General features: G+C 42.7%; 1 protein-coding gene across 2 annotated transcripts; it reads right to left on the bottom strand.

The window, feature by feature from the left end:
* Window positions 1–282: 282 nt before the first annotated feature.
* mnta (MAX network transcriptional repressor a) lies at window positions 283–15,518 on the bottom strand. Of its 2 annotated transcripts, none has more exons than XM_062386083.1 (6): window positions 15,263–15,518; window positions 10,098–10,710; window positions 9,616–9,657; window positions 9,293–9,404; window positions 3,684–3,876; window positions 283–3,482 (listed from the first exon to the last, which is right to left on the bottom strand). In XM_062386083.1, the coding sequence occupies exons 1-6, from the start codon at window positions 15,333–15,335 to the stop codon at window positions 2,689–2,691; spliced, it is 1,827 nt and encodes a 608-aa protein (XP_062242067.1). In that variant the 5' UTR covers window positions 15,336–15,518; the 3' UTR covers window positions 283–2,688. The 2 variants fall into 2 exon arrangements, with proteins under 2 accessions (XP_062242067.1, XP_062242066.1); XM_062386082.1 differs by having other exon boundaries at window positions 284–3,482; window positions 10,098–10,713.
* Window positions 15,519–16,832: the final 1,314 nt, after the last annotated feature.

The raw sequence follows: 16,832 nt of genomic DNA, 5'->3' as shown, positions 1-16,832 counted from the left end.
TCATTGGGATGCTGTAATCCATTCATTCACCCTCCCTCTGGATTTCCTCTGAAGTAGACAGGTTAATAAATGGAGGTAAGGATTAAACCTCTTAGATATGTGTAATTTTTTTTTAAAGTTATAAACATTTCCACCTTAATAACAGATTAATTACAGATAATATTGGATATATAATCTTTTTTTCTAGTAAAAAGTAGACAGGAAGACACAACAGTGTGAACACAAAGAAAATACATCCTGGGCCACACTGAATGAATACTTCAGCTGAAATGCTATATATTTATATTCACAATGAGCTTTTAACTGATCAGTAAGTACAGAGTCGTGCTTCAATGAGGTATCCACCATTGACTGTACATTTAGGGAGTCTGGTACCAGAACACTACACCACGTCTGTTCATCCAGGACGCTAAACAGAACTCAAACCTATGAACAGGCCTGGAGTAAATCTGATGTTAATGCAGTTGTGAAATATTTGACATCTCATCAGTGTGGCCAATATTTCATCTACCATCACTGATGTAAATGGGATGGACAAAACATTTGAATCCACCCGAGTAGTAGTTGTAGTATTAAAACCACCATTTTAACCTGACTTTTCTCAAGTGGCAAATAAAAAAACTTCTTTGCATTGCTGATATACAACAAGAAAAAATCTTAAGGCATTTTTTTTTAAACATAATAAATTTTATTAAGTATATTTTTAATAAATTTTTCATTTGATATTTTCCCCCAGCTTTTTACATAATACAGTTAGATCTAGATGCAGCCCAACATTTACAGTCTATATACAACGTAAACTTTCTCCATAGGGAAAAGACATGTATTATTGTTGCTTCTTCCAGTACCTGAATCCCTGTTGACTTTCACACGTTTGGTTTTGCTGCAATATGGTTTTAAAATGCATTTGCTCAGAATAGTTTGTATAAAATGTGAAATTAAAGAACCTGCTGATATCATATTGCATCAGAACAAAAACGTATAAAAATTGAAGGGTGAATACTTTCCAAAGTGGCCGAATGTGGTATCAGCGTGGGAGGTCTGCTCTGACATACAGCACTGTACATGGTCCCGAAAAGAAATAAAAGCTATACTATTAAATTTACAATGAACAGAAGAAGTTATGCTCTAGATGAAACAGTAAATCTCGAAGTACAAAATCTGTTTTAAATGTTACACTTTACATACACATGATACTTTAATAAAGTAATCACTTTTTTTATTTTTTTTATTAAAAACCCCCAAAAAGGTATAAACTTCTGGGGAGTGCGCTGCTCAGTATCCTTTTGCCGATCAGTACATTCAGATTAAATCAGAGCACAGCGTGTTGCTGTTCAAGTGCTACGCTGAACTGTGGGGGGGCTGCTCATTGAGACAAACGTTGATTTTCACAGTGCTAGCTTTGAAAAAAGGATGGTATTGAAAAACAATGATTGGATTTAAGTCAGCTGCTGAAATCACTTTGACAGAGGTTCAGCTCTGAGCCCAAAAAATCTGACTGCAACCACAGCGATGTCCTCACTTTGAAAATAATCATTACATCAACTAAGCCATGGCATGCATCCACAGCATGCAAACACAGTCTACACCATTTGCCCTACAAGACAGCACAGAAACACGCTTCACTATTTTCATGGACCTTTTTTTAGGTTTTCACATTCATAATCTCTAAACACTCAACTTTGACTGTGTTTTTTTTCCATTGTCACGTTACATTTTTAAATAAGCCACTGTGTGCTGTGACATTTGAATGAAGGGGGCATGAAGAAGTGGAAAATTATCCTATTTGGCAAAATATTTTTTTCAAACAGCAGTGACAAAAAAAACTTTATCCTTAAACTTGCACTTTTGCTCAGCTGCTTGTTTGTTTGAAGGACAAATATTAGAGCTAAGTACAAGTTGATTGTCCTTTAATTCCAAAACTGCGTGTTCTCTAGGTGACTACCATCACCATTGTATTTCATTTGGAGGAATTCTTTCCACCATTACAGGAATAGTAGTATTAATAAACCCAAACAGCCAGCAGGTGAAGCTGCTGCTCTATGTGTGATCACTGAGGACTGCCGCTCCAGTCCAGGAGATCGAGTTCGGGCCACAGTTTAGCTCCAGCCCTGCAGCATGTGCCTCTGCTGGAGAGGAGGAGCTCTCCTAAATCACATTCCCAACGTGCTGCCTATGGCTGCTCCAACACCCTGATCTTACACAGTCACGGCTCTCAAACCTCACTAGTGCATGAGCTGCTATTGGTTGATCCACAGCAGTCGGAGCGATAAGAGGGAGTCTAACCACCAGCCTACAGACATACTATCACAGGAAGCTGGACACTGTGCTGTACTTTACATCTTCCCTATAAGGAGGTGTTTTTGTCAAATGTGACTGTGAAATAGACTATTGCTTCTCCATCGTCAGTCACTAAATCTGCAGATGTGCCCTCTGTGTATTTCCACACACACTCAACACGATGACGATCAGTCACATGCAGACTTGTATATCCCAGGTTTCAGAACACTGTGGTACTGAAGGGTTTTTACTTTGTTTTAGGAATGATCCTGGTTGCTTTTTAACAGCTGTAATCATGTACTGTCATTTCTCCTGCCGTCACTGTGGGTTCGCAAATGGCCTGGTCCGAGGCCTGTGGTTGTCCCGTCGTGGGGGAGTATCTGCACCCTGTGGTCCCGTTAGCAGTGCTCAGGCCAGCTTCAGAGTGCTGATGGGGAAGGAGGGCATGGTCACCATTGTCACAGGGTTGAGCACTGTCTGACCCACCAGCTGTGGGTGGTGGGTCACCATTTGGGTGCTCACTGCTGTCTGCTTGCCAATGATGGTGGCAGCTGCCTGGTTAGGTGTAGTGCCATTCACCTGGGGGTGGGCGTGGTTTAACGTGTGGGTGATGTGACCCACCACAGCTGATTGTGTGACAGACACCTGTTGGGGGTAGAGGGTAGGGAGATGCTGGGTCAGGTGAGCCACCGGATGAACGGTGATGTGACCAATGGGTTGGTGGCCGGGGGCTAACTGGACAGCGGTTGTGGTGGAGGGAGCCAGGTGGGCAATGTGTTTGGAACCCCCTGCCTGGATGACATGGTTGACTGCTTGGATGACTGAAGGATGGGACACTGAAGCGTGGGCAATAACTGTCGGGTGTAGGCTGGGCGTCGTCACCATCTGGGTCTGGGTCTGGATCAGGGGTTGACTGGGGGTGCAGGGAGTGCTGGTTATCGTGAGTGTTGGTACAGCAGCAGACTTGGGAACCGGCTGTTGAAGATTGAGCGGCTGAGGCTGCAGACGGGGTTTGTGCTGGATGGAGATGTGTTGAGTGATGAAGGAGGTAGTGGTGGTGGCTGGGGTCAGGGTTGGGTTCTGAGCAGGTGCTGAACTCTTGTGCAGCTCAGGTTTCATGGTTTGAGGCACTATGGGTAAGGCTGCCTGTGCTCTTGGTGCAGTTTCCTCATCTAAGTCGTCTTCCATAACATCTTCACCTTCTGCAACATAAACAGATGAATTCACTTAGTATAACTAACAATGTGATTTTTGCACCTAGATTAATGAAGAGGTTTTTCACTATTTGCTGTTTCAAACCCATAAAAACTCACTTAAGATTAACGTAAGTTTAAATAATCTTAAATGTTTAATTATTCTACAGGGGACGGACCACATCGGCTCCTCCCTGACAGTCAGCTTACCTGAGGCAGTCGAGGTCGAGGCCTGGTCCTCCTCAGGCTGAACCGTCTGTCTGAGGACACGATCGATCTCAATAACATCCATCCATTGGCTCAGGTCATTCTTCAGCTCTGTTAATCGCTGCTGCGTGGCTATCTTCTCTCTGGCCAGTCGCTCCATGTCATGCTCGTACTCCTTCTCTTTCCGCTTCAGCGTCTGAGAAGAGAGTAAATGTTTTGTAAAAATCAAACACAGCAGCCTCACATTAAATCAGGTCTTTGTGAAACTGGGCTTTTGACAGAAGTAGCTCCTGATTGAAATTGAGTTTTAATGTTTAAGGCCTTAGTTGGTGGGTTTGTATTAGACTGAGGTATTTTGTGTTGCCTACGATTACTAAGCATAAACATGCTTAAACTATTTCAATAATGTTTGACAATGATCTGAGGTACTTTTGAATATATTGATAGTTGTATCCTCAACACTGGCTGAATAAACCTCTGCCAACACAGAGAGGTATTTTTTTACAGAGCTTTTGGGCAATATTAAGTGTTATTAAATATTGTCATTTTATTATAATCTATTATGTTAATTCACTGTGTTTCCTTCAAAATCCCATCAGAAAAGCTTGCATAATGCTTGTCTATCTTTACATCTAATTAATCAGGAGTATGTCCAACAAGTAATGACTTATAATGTTAATGAATAATAAACCAGAGCCAGTGTGCAGTGAACAAAATAGCAGTGACAGGCACACGAGGTAGGGAGGGAGGGAAGGAGGGAGGGAGGGAGGGAGTGAATGAGTGCGGAAAGTAAGAGGTGCTTCCAGGCAGTGGCTTTCTCTGACCCAATTTCCCTTAACCTGTCAGCTGACACACAGCAAAACTAAACACACTGAGGTGGACTTCCCTGTTCACAGTAACAGGGGGAAACGTTAGGTTGAATTAATCAAATCCAACCAAGACTAAATACCAAAATATTATGCAAAGAACGCATTTCTTAATAAATCATTGTTGGCTTAAGAGTAACAACAGGATAGAATTGTACTGTTCCGGATTAGGGTTTTGAAATCAAACACTTTATGTAATTTATGACACGTTGACTATCCAGCATGCTCTCTGGCATCGAGGCTCAGGGAAGTGACTCTGTATGAAATACAGTATGTGACCAACAATCTGATGACTCAGGATCACAAACCCTCAACGATTGGACTTCCTGTTCATGCCACTGTGTATGTCTGTTGATAGTTCAGTGGCATTAGTCGTACAGTGTGTTAAATTGGCTGTGAACGGCCCCTGAGTGCATAAGTAGCACAAAATGAACGTACATAAATAGCAAAGGGGGACAGAAGCTCAGTGCTCAGTGTTAGAGTGACCAGAGGATCCAGATTTATGATCAGACATCAAAGTTTAATAACCAGATACATGATCGTAACTGTGTCATCTAAATCATACTGATCCAAATAGTTCATATTTGGATCAGTAAACTAAAAATGTAATATGAACGTGAGCTAGTTTATTTTCATCTGTATGAAGTCACCTTTGAAGTAGTTATTTTTAAATGCTAACCAGCACAACACTCGCGCAGGTCAACAACGGACTCTGCTCCTCTTTTCTAATCACTAACACATAGAACTGATCTTTATAAAAAAAACGTATATATTATGTTTCTGGATAACTGGGCGTCGCTTCATCTGCAGGAAGGATTTAACGTCTGTGTGTGTGTGTGTGTGTTCGTCTCTCTCCCTGTTCACACACAAAATGATAATCACATGGAATATTCAACATCAAGTCGGATATTCTAAAATAGTTATTAATCACTGGTGTCGGATCACGACTCTGGATCGTTCCGGTCACTCTAACCCTGATGTCCTGACTTTGCGCGTCACGTTATGTCTCGTGTAGCAGGTTTAAACATGTGTCTAATAAACTCTACAGCAACTCGAACAAACACAAAGTAAACATCAGTACTGCACTTTTCCTAATAACATCAGTGATGGCGTTTATTCCTGAAGTGTAGATAGATAGATAGATGGATAGATAGATGGAGAGAGAGAGATTCATTCAGGACGACCCGACCTTTAATGTGCGTCTGTCCTGATGCTGAAGCAGCTGTGGTATAATTATTCAGTGGTGGAAAAACTGCTATAACAATGAATGTAGTGGAAAACATGAATCGATTATATTTTGTCATTGCGTGGAGGAAATGTATTCAAAATTGAAGATGCTTCTCCAACTTAGTTAGACATTTCAGAACTGCAACTTTCTTGTTACCTCTTTTCAGACACACATTAATGAGACGATTTCAACCTTAACACACAACTTATGAACGTCTAGGACACGTGTAGGACCCGTCATCAACAGTCTCTCTCTTTTGCGACTAGAAGAGCTGGGGATATCCATGTTCCAGTCACAACACGTTAACAGTGTCCTCGTCCTCAACACATAAGGTACTGAAATGCCCCCATCTTTGGTTGTCATGGAAACAGCTAAAAACCCTATACGGTTTCCTCGGTAACCTTAAAGCGAGCACACCATGTGCCAAACGTGCAATGTCCTTCTCACCCACAGTGTTTCTACACAAAGTTTTATTTCAACACCCAGTCTGGTTGTTATTGTTAAAATTATATTTTTTAGATGAATTGGGAATAGCAGTCTCAAAAGATTAAAAAGGATTATCAGTGGAGCAGGATGAAAAGTGTTAAAGTGTGTACTTAATGTAACACACGCACCAAAAATAACTGTCTGCCTCCCGTTTGCGCTCATGCATTAGCAGGCAGTCAAACATGAGTGGAGCCACAACTGTGCGTGCCACTAACTATGACTCATCGAGCGAGAAAACAAGAGGGGAGAGACGCTCCACAATCACCAAGACCCACTGAACTCTCCCTGCCATAGTGCTGATGGTGGATAGAACGCACACCAAGCTTGTCTCCTTAGAAACCGCGAGTCTACATTAGCCATGGTTACACCTGTCTGTAGCAGATGGATCCCACATGACTTGATCCTCCTGTTAGTCAACAGGTTGGTAGGACATTATGTGCCAAGCCCCTTTTTGTTTCTTTGCACATGGCTGAGCCTGCAAACCTCCACCTTCCACGGCAACACCTCGGCCTCGTTTGTGAAATTTTAGATCCCTGCGGTGATAGGCTGCCTGCATTGTGTGCGAGCGTGTGCGCACGCAAGGTAAACACCGATCAAGTGCTGTCACACTGCAATGCGAGTGCCGAGCACATGGCCCCACAGAGAACGGGAGGGGGAGGGCGGCAGATAGCAGAGGATTGAAAGAGAGCAATACAAGCTGTACTCACTGACTCACATTTGCAGCAGCCTGGGACAGACAGCACAAGGCTGGGTTTTCTTAAAGGGCCAGGAGCTAGAGGCCACGTTGCAGACATGCTTTACAGCCTGGCTGACTGATCAGGCTTCTGCACCCAGGTCTTGTGACAGTGTGGTGGTAACCCTAAACCCATGTCTTGCTGTGCCTTCCAGGTGGAACAGAAGATTTCACGTGGTGTCAGACTTCAACAATAAAAGGCTTGTCTGTGGGGAAAAAACTGCTTCTGCAAGTCATTGCTTGTGTACGAGCTTGTGCTGGTCATATCTGCCCTAATTAACTCATCTTAGCTTAGAACTAACTGGGCAATAGTCCAGACCATGCTGCACTAAAGAATAATGTTAGACTCCTTTTAGACAAATACAACAAAAATCTAATACTTTAAAGTCAATATATCATGTGGGTGAAGTTTGTTACTGAAATTATTACAAAACTTAGTAAGCTGTGACGTTTAAAATCTGAAAAAATTACCAGTGCACCTATGTTTTAAGGCCATGCTTCGATCGAGATTCATCTGCACTACAGTCCTGTAAAGACTAAAACATACAGGCTTTTTTTTACTCATCTGTCTTCAGTTTCCCCAGAAGATGGCACAACATGCTTCAGACTGACATTTGGGGACAAGCAGCAGAGGAGCTAGCTCCATCTGCATCAAGAGGGAAACAAAGCACGAGCAGAGTAAACCGAACCTTGTGTTTACGGCTCCGTATTCCCTCCCTACGGCTGGCAGCTAAGCCTGCTGGTACGCCGAGTCCTGACTGTTGCAGCACTGGGCGGGGGCCCAGCACGGGGGTGACGTCACGCGGATCAGGCTAGCCATGTGCTTGCTGCTCATGTGGCCATAAAAGCTCAGTGAGGCAGGATCAGGGGAGGGAGGGAGGGGGAGTAGAGAGGAGGAGCTCCCATGCATAAGGACTTATTTTACAGCCTGAGTTTTGGTGTGTGACTACAGTCTCGGGGGGAATGCCTTTAGGAACAATTATACCACATGACAATAAAACACAAACCCATGTATATCTATGTTTAACTTAAAATTTCGACGCAACCTAACAGCAAAACAGTCTATGGGCAGGCAAGTGCTTTAGTCATAGTTGCTGAGTCATTTGCGCTATGAAATGAAATGAGGAAGTAGAATTTGAACTATGTGGCAGTAGAGCAAGACCCAGGAACGTCACTACTACCTAATCAGCTACTATTATCACTGTACTTATTTCCAAATGAACACTACAGACAATGAGTAAAATAAATCAAATGAAATGTGACGCTGAGCCTAAAGCCTTACTCTTCAGCCCAATGTTTTGTTTGCAGCCTGCTTCTCTGCTGCCAGCCCAGAGGAGGACAAGGTCAGGAGCACAGAAGGATCACAGAAGGAGGAGGCAGTGTTCAGGGAGAGGTTTTTTTTTTTTTTTGCAGTCAAGACGCGCCTCTTTTACTCCAGCCCTTCAAAACTAAACAGCACCACCCTGGCCAGTGAAAAAAGACGTTGTGTGATAAAGGGGGACGTACTAAGTCTATTTGATTTAAATATATCCCAAGTCCATCTCGGCTGTTGTTTTAATAGGAGAAAAGGGGAGGCAGGTTCGTCTGCCAGTTGAACACTGCACCCTGAACACTGTGTTGGTTAATCACTCAGAGAGGTGGCAGAGGGAACGAGATTGGGTGACGAGCTGTGCACCCACGCTGTCCTAGTTTCCCTCAGTGTCCACACACAGAGAGAAATTACCAGACCGCTGTTACTCAGAGGATCCAATCAGCAACTCCACTGTGTGGACACGTTTTGATGAGTAAAATTACACCACAGTTATATAATAATATGAACAAGTACAGGAGAGAGTATTCTCGTAGAGCCCTTAGAATATCATAACCAATCAGGGATTTCACGTACAATCACAAAACTCTGTCCTGGCAGAGCTAAAAAAACACTCATAAATCACTGTGATTAAATTCCAAACTTATTATACTGTTAATTACTGCTGTGATCACACGTTTACTACAAATGAAACATATTTTTGTTGCTGCCAACAAGCTATTACAAACAAGTACCAAGGTTGATAATACCAATATCATCCTAGTGCAAGATTCACAAAAGTTCAAACTCTGGTGTTGTTTTTCAGCACCGGGTCTTTGCCGAAGATTCATTACAACAAAGACTACCTACCGAATGAACTGCACTTCATATTAGAATTTACAGTTATGATATGAACTAAACATTAGGTCTTTTAACAATTAGTACTTTTTTTTTAAATCCCTCCAGTGTATGCATGAAACAGTGATCAAACCTCAGACACCAGCAGCTTACCTGAATGTATCTCAGTGCACTCCTCAGCACGCTCAGATTCGAGGTTTTCTTCTCGTCAATGTTTGGGATGTTCTTTTTCAGTGTCTCGAAACACTCCTTCAGGTGTGCTCGTCTGAGGGACACAGAGGGGACAGACTTTAGACATTCATTGTGGTACAGGAGGTTTTTGACTAAAAAAGATTCAAATTAAACCAGTCCAAACAAGTGCATCAATTACAAAGTACTCTGTGGAACAAATGACATTTGGAAAAACAATCATTCTAATACAAAAGTACAAATACCCCCTGTTAGAGAAGGCCCTGTGGCCGACAGGTTTAACCCACCTGTTTTTCTCAAGCTTGTTGTGCACTTCTCTTGTGCCTGCCCTGTAAGAGCACAGACGAGAGCACAGTGAGAATTTGGTCTCCAAAAGGGCAACATGACAAAAATTATCAAAATCATCCACAGATGAGCTCTCATGTTATTACTCTCAGAAAGTAGAATGGCAGTATTTAATCCAGGATGACTAAAGGATATGGAAACATGCACAAAAATTCTACTTTATAATTGAAGGTCTCCGGTCAGAGCTTAGACATTGCTCAATCAATAATTTAAGTCTTTACTATTGAAATTCAAATAATGTAGCAGCTACACAGATGCTTATCTCTGCTAATCTTTCAAGGGTTTCAGTAAAACATCTGGACTTCTTCTCATGTAATAAATGTTTAACATTTTAAAGACTGATATTGATTGACAAAAATTAACAAATCAATTAAAATCAATAGCCCTATGTTAGTAATAATGTAAACTAATTAACAGGTTTTACCCTCCAGGCCTCTTCTTGTTGTCGAGCAGGCGGCCGTCATCAGGTGGACTCCCCCGGCTGATGGAGCCGTTCTGTAGTGGAGCCTGCTGGAGCACATGGCCCATCTGTGGGAGTAAGGCGTGTTGCTGTGGGGGTGACACGATGGAGCCAGGATAGCGTTGGACCAGCTCCTGCTGTAGTTTAGTATTGTTAGTTGGGGCAATGAGCTGTGGGTGGTGATGGTTCTGTATAGACGGCTTGTGGCTGGCGGTAAGCACAGGGGTTAGGTGCTCAGGTTTGGGCTGTGAAGGGCTCAGCAGGCCGAAAGCACTTTCCTCCTGAGGGGAGTGAGGTTCTCTTTTTGGGGAGGCCAGTGGAGGAGCGGCTGAAGGGGAGAGTTTGGCCAGAGGAAGAATGGGAGAGCCTGTAGGGTTGGGGGTGACCACGGTGGTGGGAGTGACAGCAATAGGCATGGAGGCAGGAGGCAGAGAGGGCGGCGTGGGGGCCGGGCAGCACTCAGAGCGGAGCACCTCTGCTTTACAGACATTGTTGATGTGGATTGTTGAGTTATATATCACATCTGACTGTCTCTGCACGGTCATCAGCTCCAGATGAAGCTGTTCCTTTAGTTCATCTTCTGTGGAAGAAAAAAACTGGTTACAAGAACAGTACTGGAAAAAAAGTTCTGGAAAACGTCAACACTAACTGACTCAGACATTTGCGTTCTCATGTATGGGCCCTCCAGAACATTTCTGAAGTTAAGTGCTTGCCTTACAACAGCTTTAGTAGAGGAACAGATGACCAGCCCCGGGTATCTCGACAAGAGGCAGCAACAGAGATAATTTAACTTGGAAAATTCAAAACTCGCACATGCCGCCAGTGTCACGATTGTGTTAGTCAAATTACAGTACAGAAAAACAAATGATTTACCTACAAATAAAAAACTACGATCCAACAGCAACAGCAATGGATGCTCCATCTTTAGGAAAGGCCTTTATTTTAATAGGATCACTGCCTGTTGTATTGCCCATTAGCAAAATTAGCATTATTTCAGAAGAGCAAACAGGGATGAATGGAAGTCATAATGGGGACGGATGTTTTTCTCTTTAACTGGCTTTAAACTGTGGCAGGGCGAACAAAAAGAGTCTGTAGCTTTAATGGCAATGATGTTGCTGTAATGTAATCCCAGTCACAGTCCAATAATGTTTGGGGGCTGGGTAAAGGTCTGCTCTGTCTCTACCAACAAAAACTCACACTGAGGGAGCCCCACCACTGAGACGTGTGCAGCATTTACTTTGGTTAAAGGTGTCCTGAGGCAGGTCAAGGACACAGGAGGCATGTAGTGCAGAGTAAAAAAAACACTTTTTTGAGGTTGGCTGTTACTGAATCTCTACTAGCTAGTCAAGAGGACACACTGCAGTAAAATGTGAGTAACTCACTGATCTCCATGTTACAGTATTTGGTCATAAATTTGGAATAAAAGAGCCTTGTAGAACTACCCATTCATATTCAAGCAACCCCCTCCATAATGTATGGATGCGGGAGGCAGGGGCTGCCTTGTTGCTATGACAGCTGTGATGTTGGAGTCAGAGGTGTAGTTGTCATTAACATCATTATGAAGGAGACCCGGGTCATTGCAGCAGCACTACACCATAATATCTTCACTGCAGATTCTTTGACAGTGAAACTGTACTTAATTACACATCATCGTGTTTGTCAAAAGCGACTGAAAACACAAAGGATTATTATTAAAAGGAAACGTGAAAATTAAAATGTTCTCTCCAAACCATCAAAAAAAGACACTTTGTAAAATATCATGACTTTGCAGATAATTGACAATCCCCTGGGGACACATCACTTACTCCTTCAGAATAATCTACATCTCTCTAAAACGTATAAAGATCCTCAGTCATCCAGATCACGTTTATCCATGGAGGGTTTAATCAAGGACAACTAGACTCGTAGATATATGTAGAAGAGGAGGTCTCTTCAGTTCATCAGAAATGTATCCCAGTCTCTGCAAACAAGCCCAGTTGTCCTTGATTCAACCCTTCTCAGATATAATAAAGAAGAACAGCCTCCATGAGGACAGGTTTACTGCAGAACTGTTTATTAGGTGTACCTGAAACTGGCAGCTGAGAATACAATACTTATACTTTATATTTACATTAATTTACTTATTCTCTAATAGTTCTGCCTTAGAATAATGTTATTTGTTTTGTAAGCTTTCATTTATCAGGTAAATGTTAAGTGCTTGGTATAATAAGTTATCCTCAGATTCCAATCTACCGAAAATGTATTTGTCCAAGAGCTCAAGTTTAAAGTTATTCTATTTTTTGTAATAGACTTTTTCTTTTTTAATAGGAAGTGCTTTAAACGGAAGTGTTTGTCACTGTAGGAAACCATGTAAAAGGGGACAGAGACATATCCAGCTCTCAACAGCTCTGGAGAGCATCTTATTGGTGTCAGACTGAACAGTTCTGTTAGTAAATGTTTCCCGCTTGTGTATGTAATGTTTCAATCACAAATCTTTTCTTCAAAGTAAAAGGAAAATCAGAAGAACAAGATGTACTGGTTGGTGTGCAGGCCGGCTTTCATGAGATGATACACGCCTTGTTATGAGACATCGATCATTTTTTGTTGTAGCCCGAACATACACACTAAACAGAGGAGTCCTTTACTGAGCGGAAACAAATGTAACACTTAAAAAAACAACAGGGTTCTCTATAGACGTTATATAACTGCAGCAGCACATAGAGAAACATTGGCCTACTTTCCTCCACACAGTGACCTGCTCTCCAGTAGCAGGGAGGGAGAGAGGGAGAAAGGGAGGGAGGGAGGACTCTGCTCTCTCAATGCAGCAAGGCGGGAGGAACAGGGAGAGAAGAAAAAAACAGGAGCTCTCACTCTGACCCTGTTCTGAATATCACTAACATCTCCATCATCGCAATAGGAGGGAAAATGCAGGCCTTAATAAAATGTGTTAAATTGCTATTTAATAGCATTCAAACATTTATACAATTATCTCCTCTATACTGACTGTTTAAACACGAGGGAACCTTTAAATATAGAGGAAAGCTATACTTGATTCAAGACTGCACAACACAGGAAATTCATATCATGTATTTTATAAAAGGTTAGGTTGTTTGCATCAACATCAGTAGCCTTTTGTTACCCTGTCATAACAATGAAAAGAGAGCAAATCCTTAAATTCTGTGTGATTAGGACATGTAACTTGGAATAATAAAAACTGTTATCTGAGACATCTTTAGTGAGGGAAAAAATCAACACGCCGTGTTTGCAGCGCCAACAGCTTCAGTTTCTCGTATTAGGGTCACATGTTATAAACATCACAGTCACAGGTGGTTTCTCTTCAATCGTGAAAACAATAGGTAAATCTTTTACAGTTGTAAGTGACAAAAATTAAACAGGGCCCAAAACCAAAAGTTTTGCCACACTCCATAGTCAGTAGTAACACCCCCTTTGCAAGGCAAAGAGGGTCAGTTTGTATTTCGCTTCCTGGTTTGGGGACTTTGGTCCATTCGTCCTTGCATAAGACCTCTAGTTATTTGAGATTATTGGCCTCTATTGTACGCCCTGGTCTTTTGAGGTCTCTGCACAGTGTTGTAATAGCGGTTAGGTCAGAGGACTGTGAGGGACATGGCAAAACCATCTGCTTCTGCAACTTGATGTCATCCAACTTGGGGCAAAAACAATATATTCATGTGTATTATTTGCAAAACACTGAATATCTAAACTGTTCAAGGATAACTTAGTAGGATTCCGTGGCATCTTGTGGATTGCTACCTATGAATAAGCGTCACTTCACGTTTCCTTTCCCAGCATTTGGGAGAAGTTACTGTGGACTTCAGGAAACAAACTTATAAGAGACAGAACATCTCTACAGCAATAGTCTGGTTTGTCCCTTCTGTGTTTCTGTAGAAACATGGTTGAGTCATGTGGAAGTCTTGGTTACAGGAGATTATACTTCAAAGAAAACATATTTATGAACATTACATTGTATTTCTAGTGGTAGATCCACCTAAATCCTACACACTGGATATTTGATATAAAAAGCTTTTACTTTGACAAGGAGCGTGTTTTAGTGTCCGAGCTGCAGCATCTTGTCGTCTAACACATTCTATCTTCAGAAAAGCGGAGCATCTAAAACACAATCTGCTTTCGGGGAGCACGAGAGTCATCTTCTTCATAAACAATCTTTGGGAGGGGTTGCCCAGCACGCACGTGGGGAAAAGGGCGGGGCCAGCATCTTCGCTCCCTCATCGCTGTTAACGTGATGGGGGCGTGACTGGAGGTACACGTCATCGACAGACACTCGGAGCTCGTCAGTAGCGTCTGAGAGGTTTTTTTAGGGAGTTTGTTTATTTATTTATCTATTTGTGTAATAAACGGGACACACGCATGAATCGTGAGACACGATAAAAGACGACCACAGCTGATACACGTGCAAACAGCGGCAGCGATGTTAGAGCAGAGGAGGTGCGACGTGCACAGTCACTTGATCCCCGGCGGACGATGTCAGGTCATTATGTAAAAAGAAGCTCGGCCCTGCGCCACCGCCCTACACCTTCCCCCATGTTTGTTGTGCATTTCTGTTTATTATACGGGTTTTCCATGTGTGTTGCGGCGCGTGCAGACGGTCACGATCACGCCGAGGAGCCGAGGCGAAGAGGATCTGACAAGTTCAGAGCGATGCTGCTGTTGCACATAAACACCGCTCTGTGTGTGCAGCAGGTTTCAATGCAGTAACTCCTCAGACTGCAACAGTCAGAGAGAGAGAGAGAGAGAAAGAGAGAGGGTGTGTGTGTGTGTGTTAAACTGATGTTTATCTGAGACAACTGAGATCAAACTGAGTTCAAACTCTGCAGCACGTCACGAATATGAAAGTAAAAGTAAGATATCGCGTATTTACATAACCAGGTTCCCCTCAGTGGCTGTGGTTCCGATTCAAGTTATAAAGCATCAGACCAGTGAGGTGCAAACAGCCGATAGTTCAGACGAGGGGCTAACAAACCAGCGAGAATTGTAGTTTGTCGCTGGCACAGAAAATGGATCTTCCGCAGTCATATTTTTCACGATCCTTCACGCATGATAAGAATACATGTCAGTTACCAAAGAGGGATAGACACTGGTTTTTATTTAAATGTAATAAAATAGCAACTTACCACGTGCTTTCTGTTGTTGCTGGGCTTGCAATTCCAAAAACTTGGCTGCTTCCAGGAGCGTTTCGATGCTCATCTCTGTCCAGTTGTAAAAAAAGAAAAAGAAAAAGAAAATGTTCAAGAAAGACCAGAGAGCCAAAAGACCGCGCTACGTGCCCGGGCAGCACAGGGAGAGGTCCCCAGACTGAGGCTGGAGAAAAACGGGTAACCGGACACCCCCTCACCAGAAACTCTAGCACTTACGTAGGGGAGTTACAAACAAGATGGCGCTCAAAGTAGTAGGAACAAATAAGGTTTGTGAATCACGCAGCGCCTGGAACCGCCCACAGACACGCTGCCTCCGACCAGAGAAAACACGGAGCCACAGCGAGGGAGGAGTGGACGTGGAGTCTCCCGGACTCACCCAGTCATGAGACGCGGGCCCGAGTCTCACTCACGTCCTTTTAACAATCAACCCACTGGAGAAAAGTCACAAAATGTCGCTGGAGGAGACGTTCACAACCACGTCTCCTCCGGGGGAGGTCAAGTGTCGCTCAGAGACCGCGTCAGTTCAACAGCCGGAGAACATGGAGTGGATAGTAACGAGTTAGTAACGACAACTTTACCAGAATATAAACTTAGGTTGATAAGGACACTTTTACAAGTAGCCGTGATTACACTCACTTTACATCTCCCACTGTTCAACCATCAACCTGCAGTAATGGCTCCACCCTCAAAGTTGCAATGTTGTGTGTGTGAACTCCACCTGTGAGCGCAGTTTACGTGTAATGCTTGTGAACACCAAACCCAGACGAATCCTAATCAAGTCCCTGTGGTTTGATGGACCACGAGACTCAGTCTGATGACCTACATCCACTCAGGCTCCATGACCTTTCCTGAACGGTTTACTTCAGTGACCTGAAATGACTTCATGTGTAGTAAACAGCAAAAAAGTACAAAGATAAAGACAGTGGTGGAAAGTAAATAAGTACTCTACTCAAGTGTGGTACTTCATTACAGTTTGAGATACTTGCACTGTACGTAAGTAGTACTACTACTTCCACTCCCCTACATTTTGAAATATAGTACTGTTTACTCAACTGAATCTGACTTTACTATACACATCCAGAGCACATTCCTCCACCGGGGGTCAACAGTCTCCTTGAAGTCAATCGGTTGGCACCAAATTGTACACGCTCATATCCCGAGACATACATAAAACCATTCATGAATCCAAGGTATAATTAGTTCTTTCCTGACACACATTGCATCCTCCAACTATGTTTCCTGGAAATCTGTTTTATAGTTTGTGAGTCATCTTGGGATGAACACACCTTCTTGGCAGAGATAACATAACTTATAATGTAGATGTTAAAACTGTACTGAGCTCCAAACAGATCCACTATGATCCAGTAATTCAGGATATTACACAGATAAGTGGAAACTATAGGATTCTTATTTTCCATCCACTACCCAGGAATATCCAGGCTGATTTACACACTCAGTTATGTAAATGAGTTTAACGCACTATGTATATATATATATATTTATAAATAGCATGGTGTTTTAACTTCTTGAACAGGATGTTGAATAC

Source organism: Platichthys flesus, chromosome 4, assembly GCF_949316205.1.
Source record: "Platichthys flesus chromosome 4, fPlaFle2.1, whole genome shotgun sequence".
NCBI classification, from domain to species: domain Eukaryota; kingdom Metazoa; phylum Chordata; class Actinopteri; order Pleuronectiformes; family Pleuronectidae; genus Platichthys; species Platichthys flesus.
The sequence above is the reverse complement of the archived record's forward strand: the minus strand, read 5'-3'. Positions and strand labels throughout refer to the sequence as shown.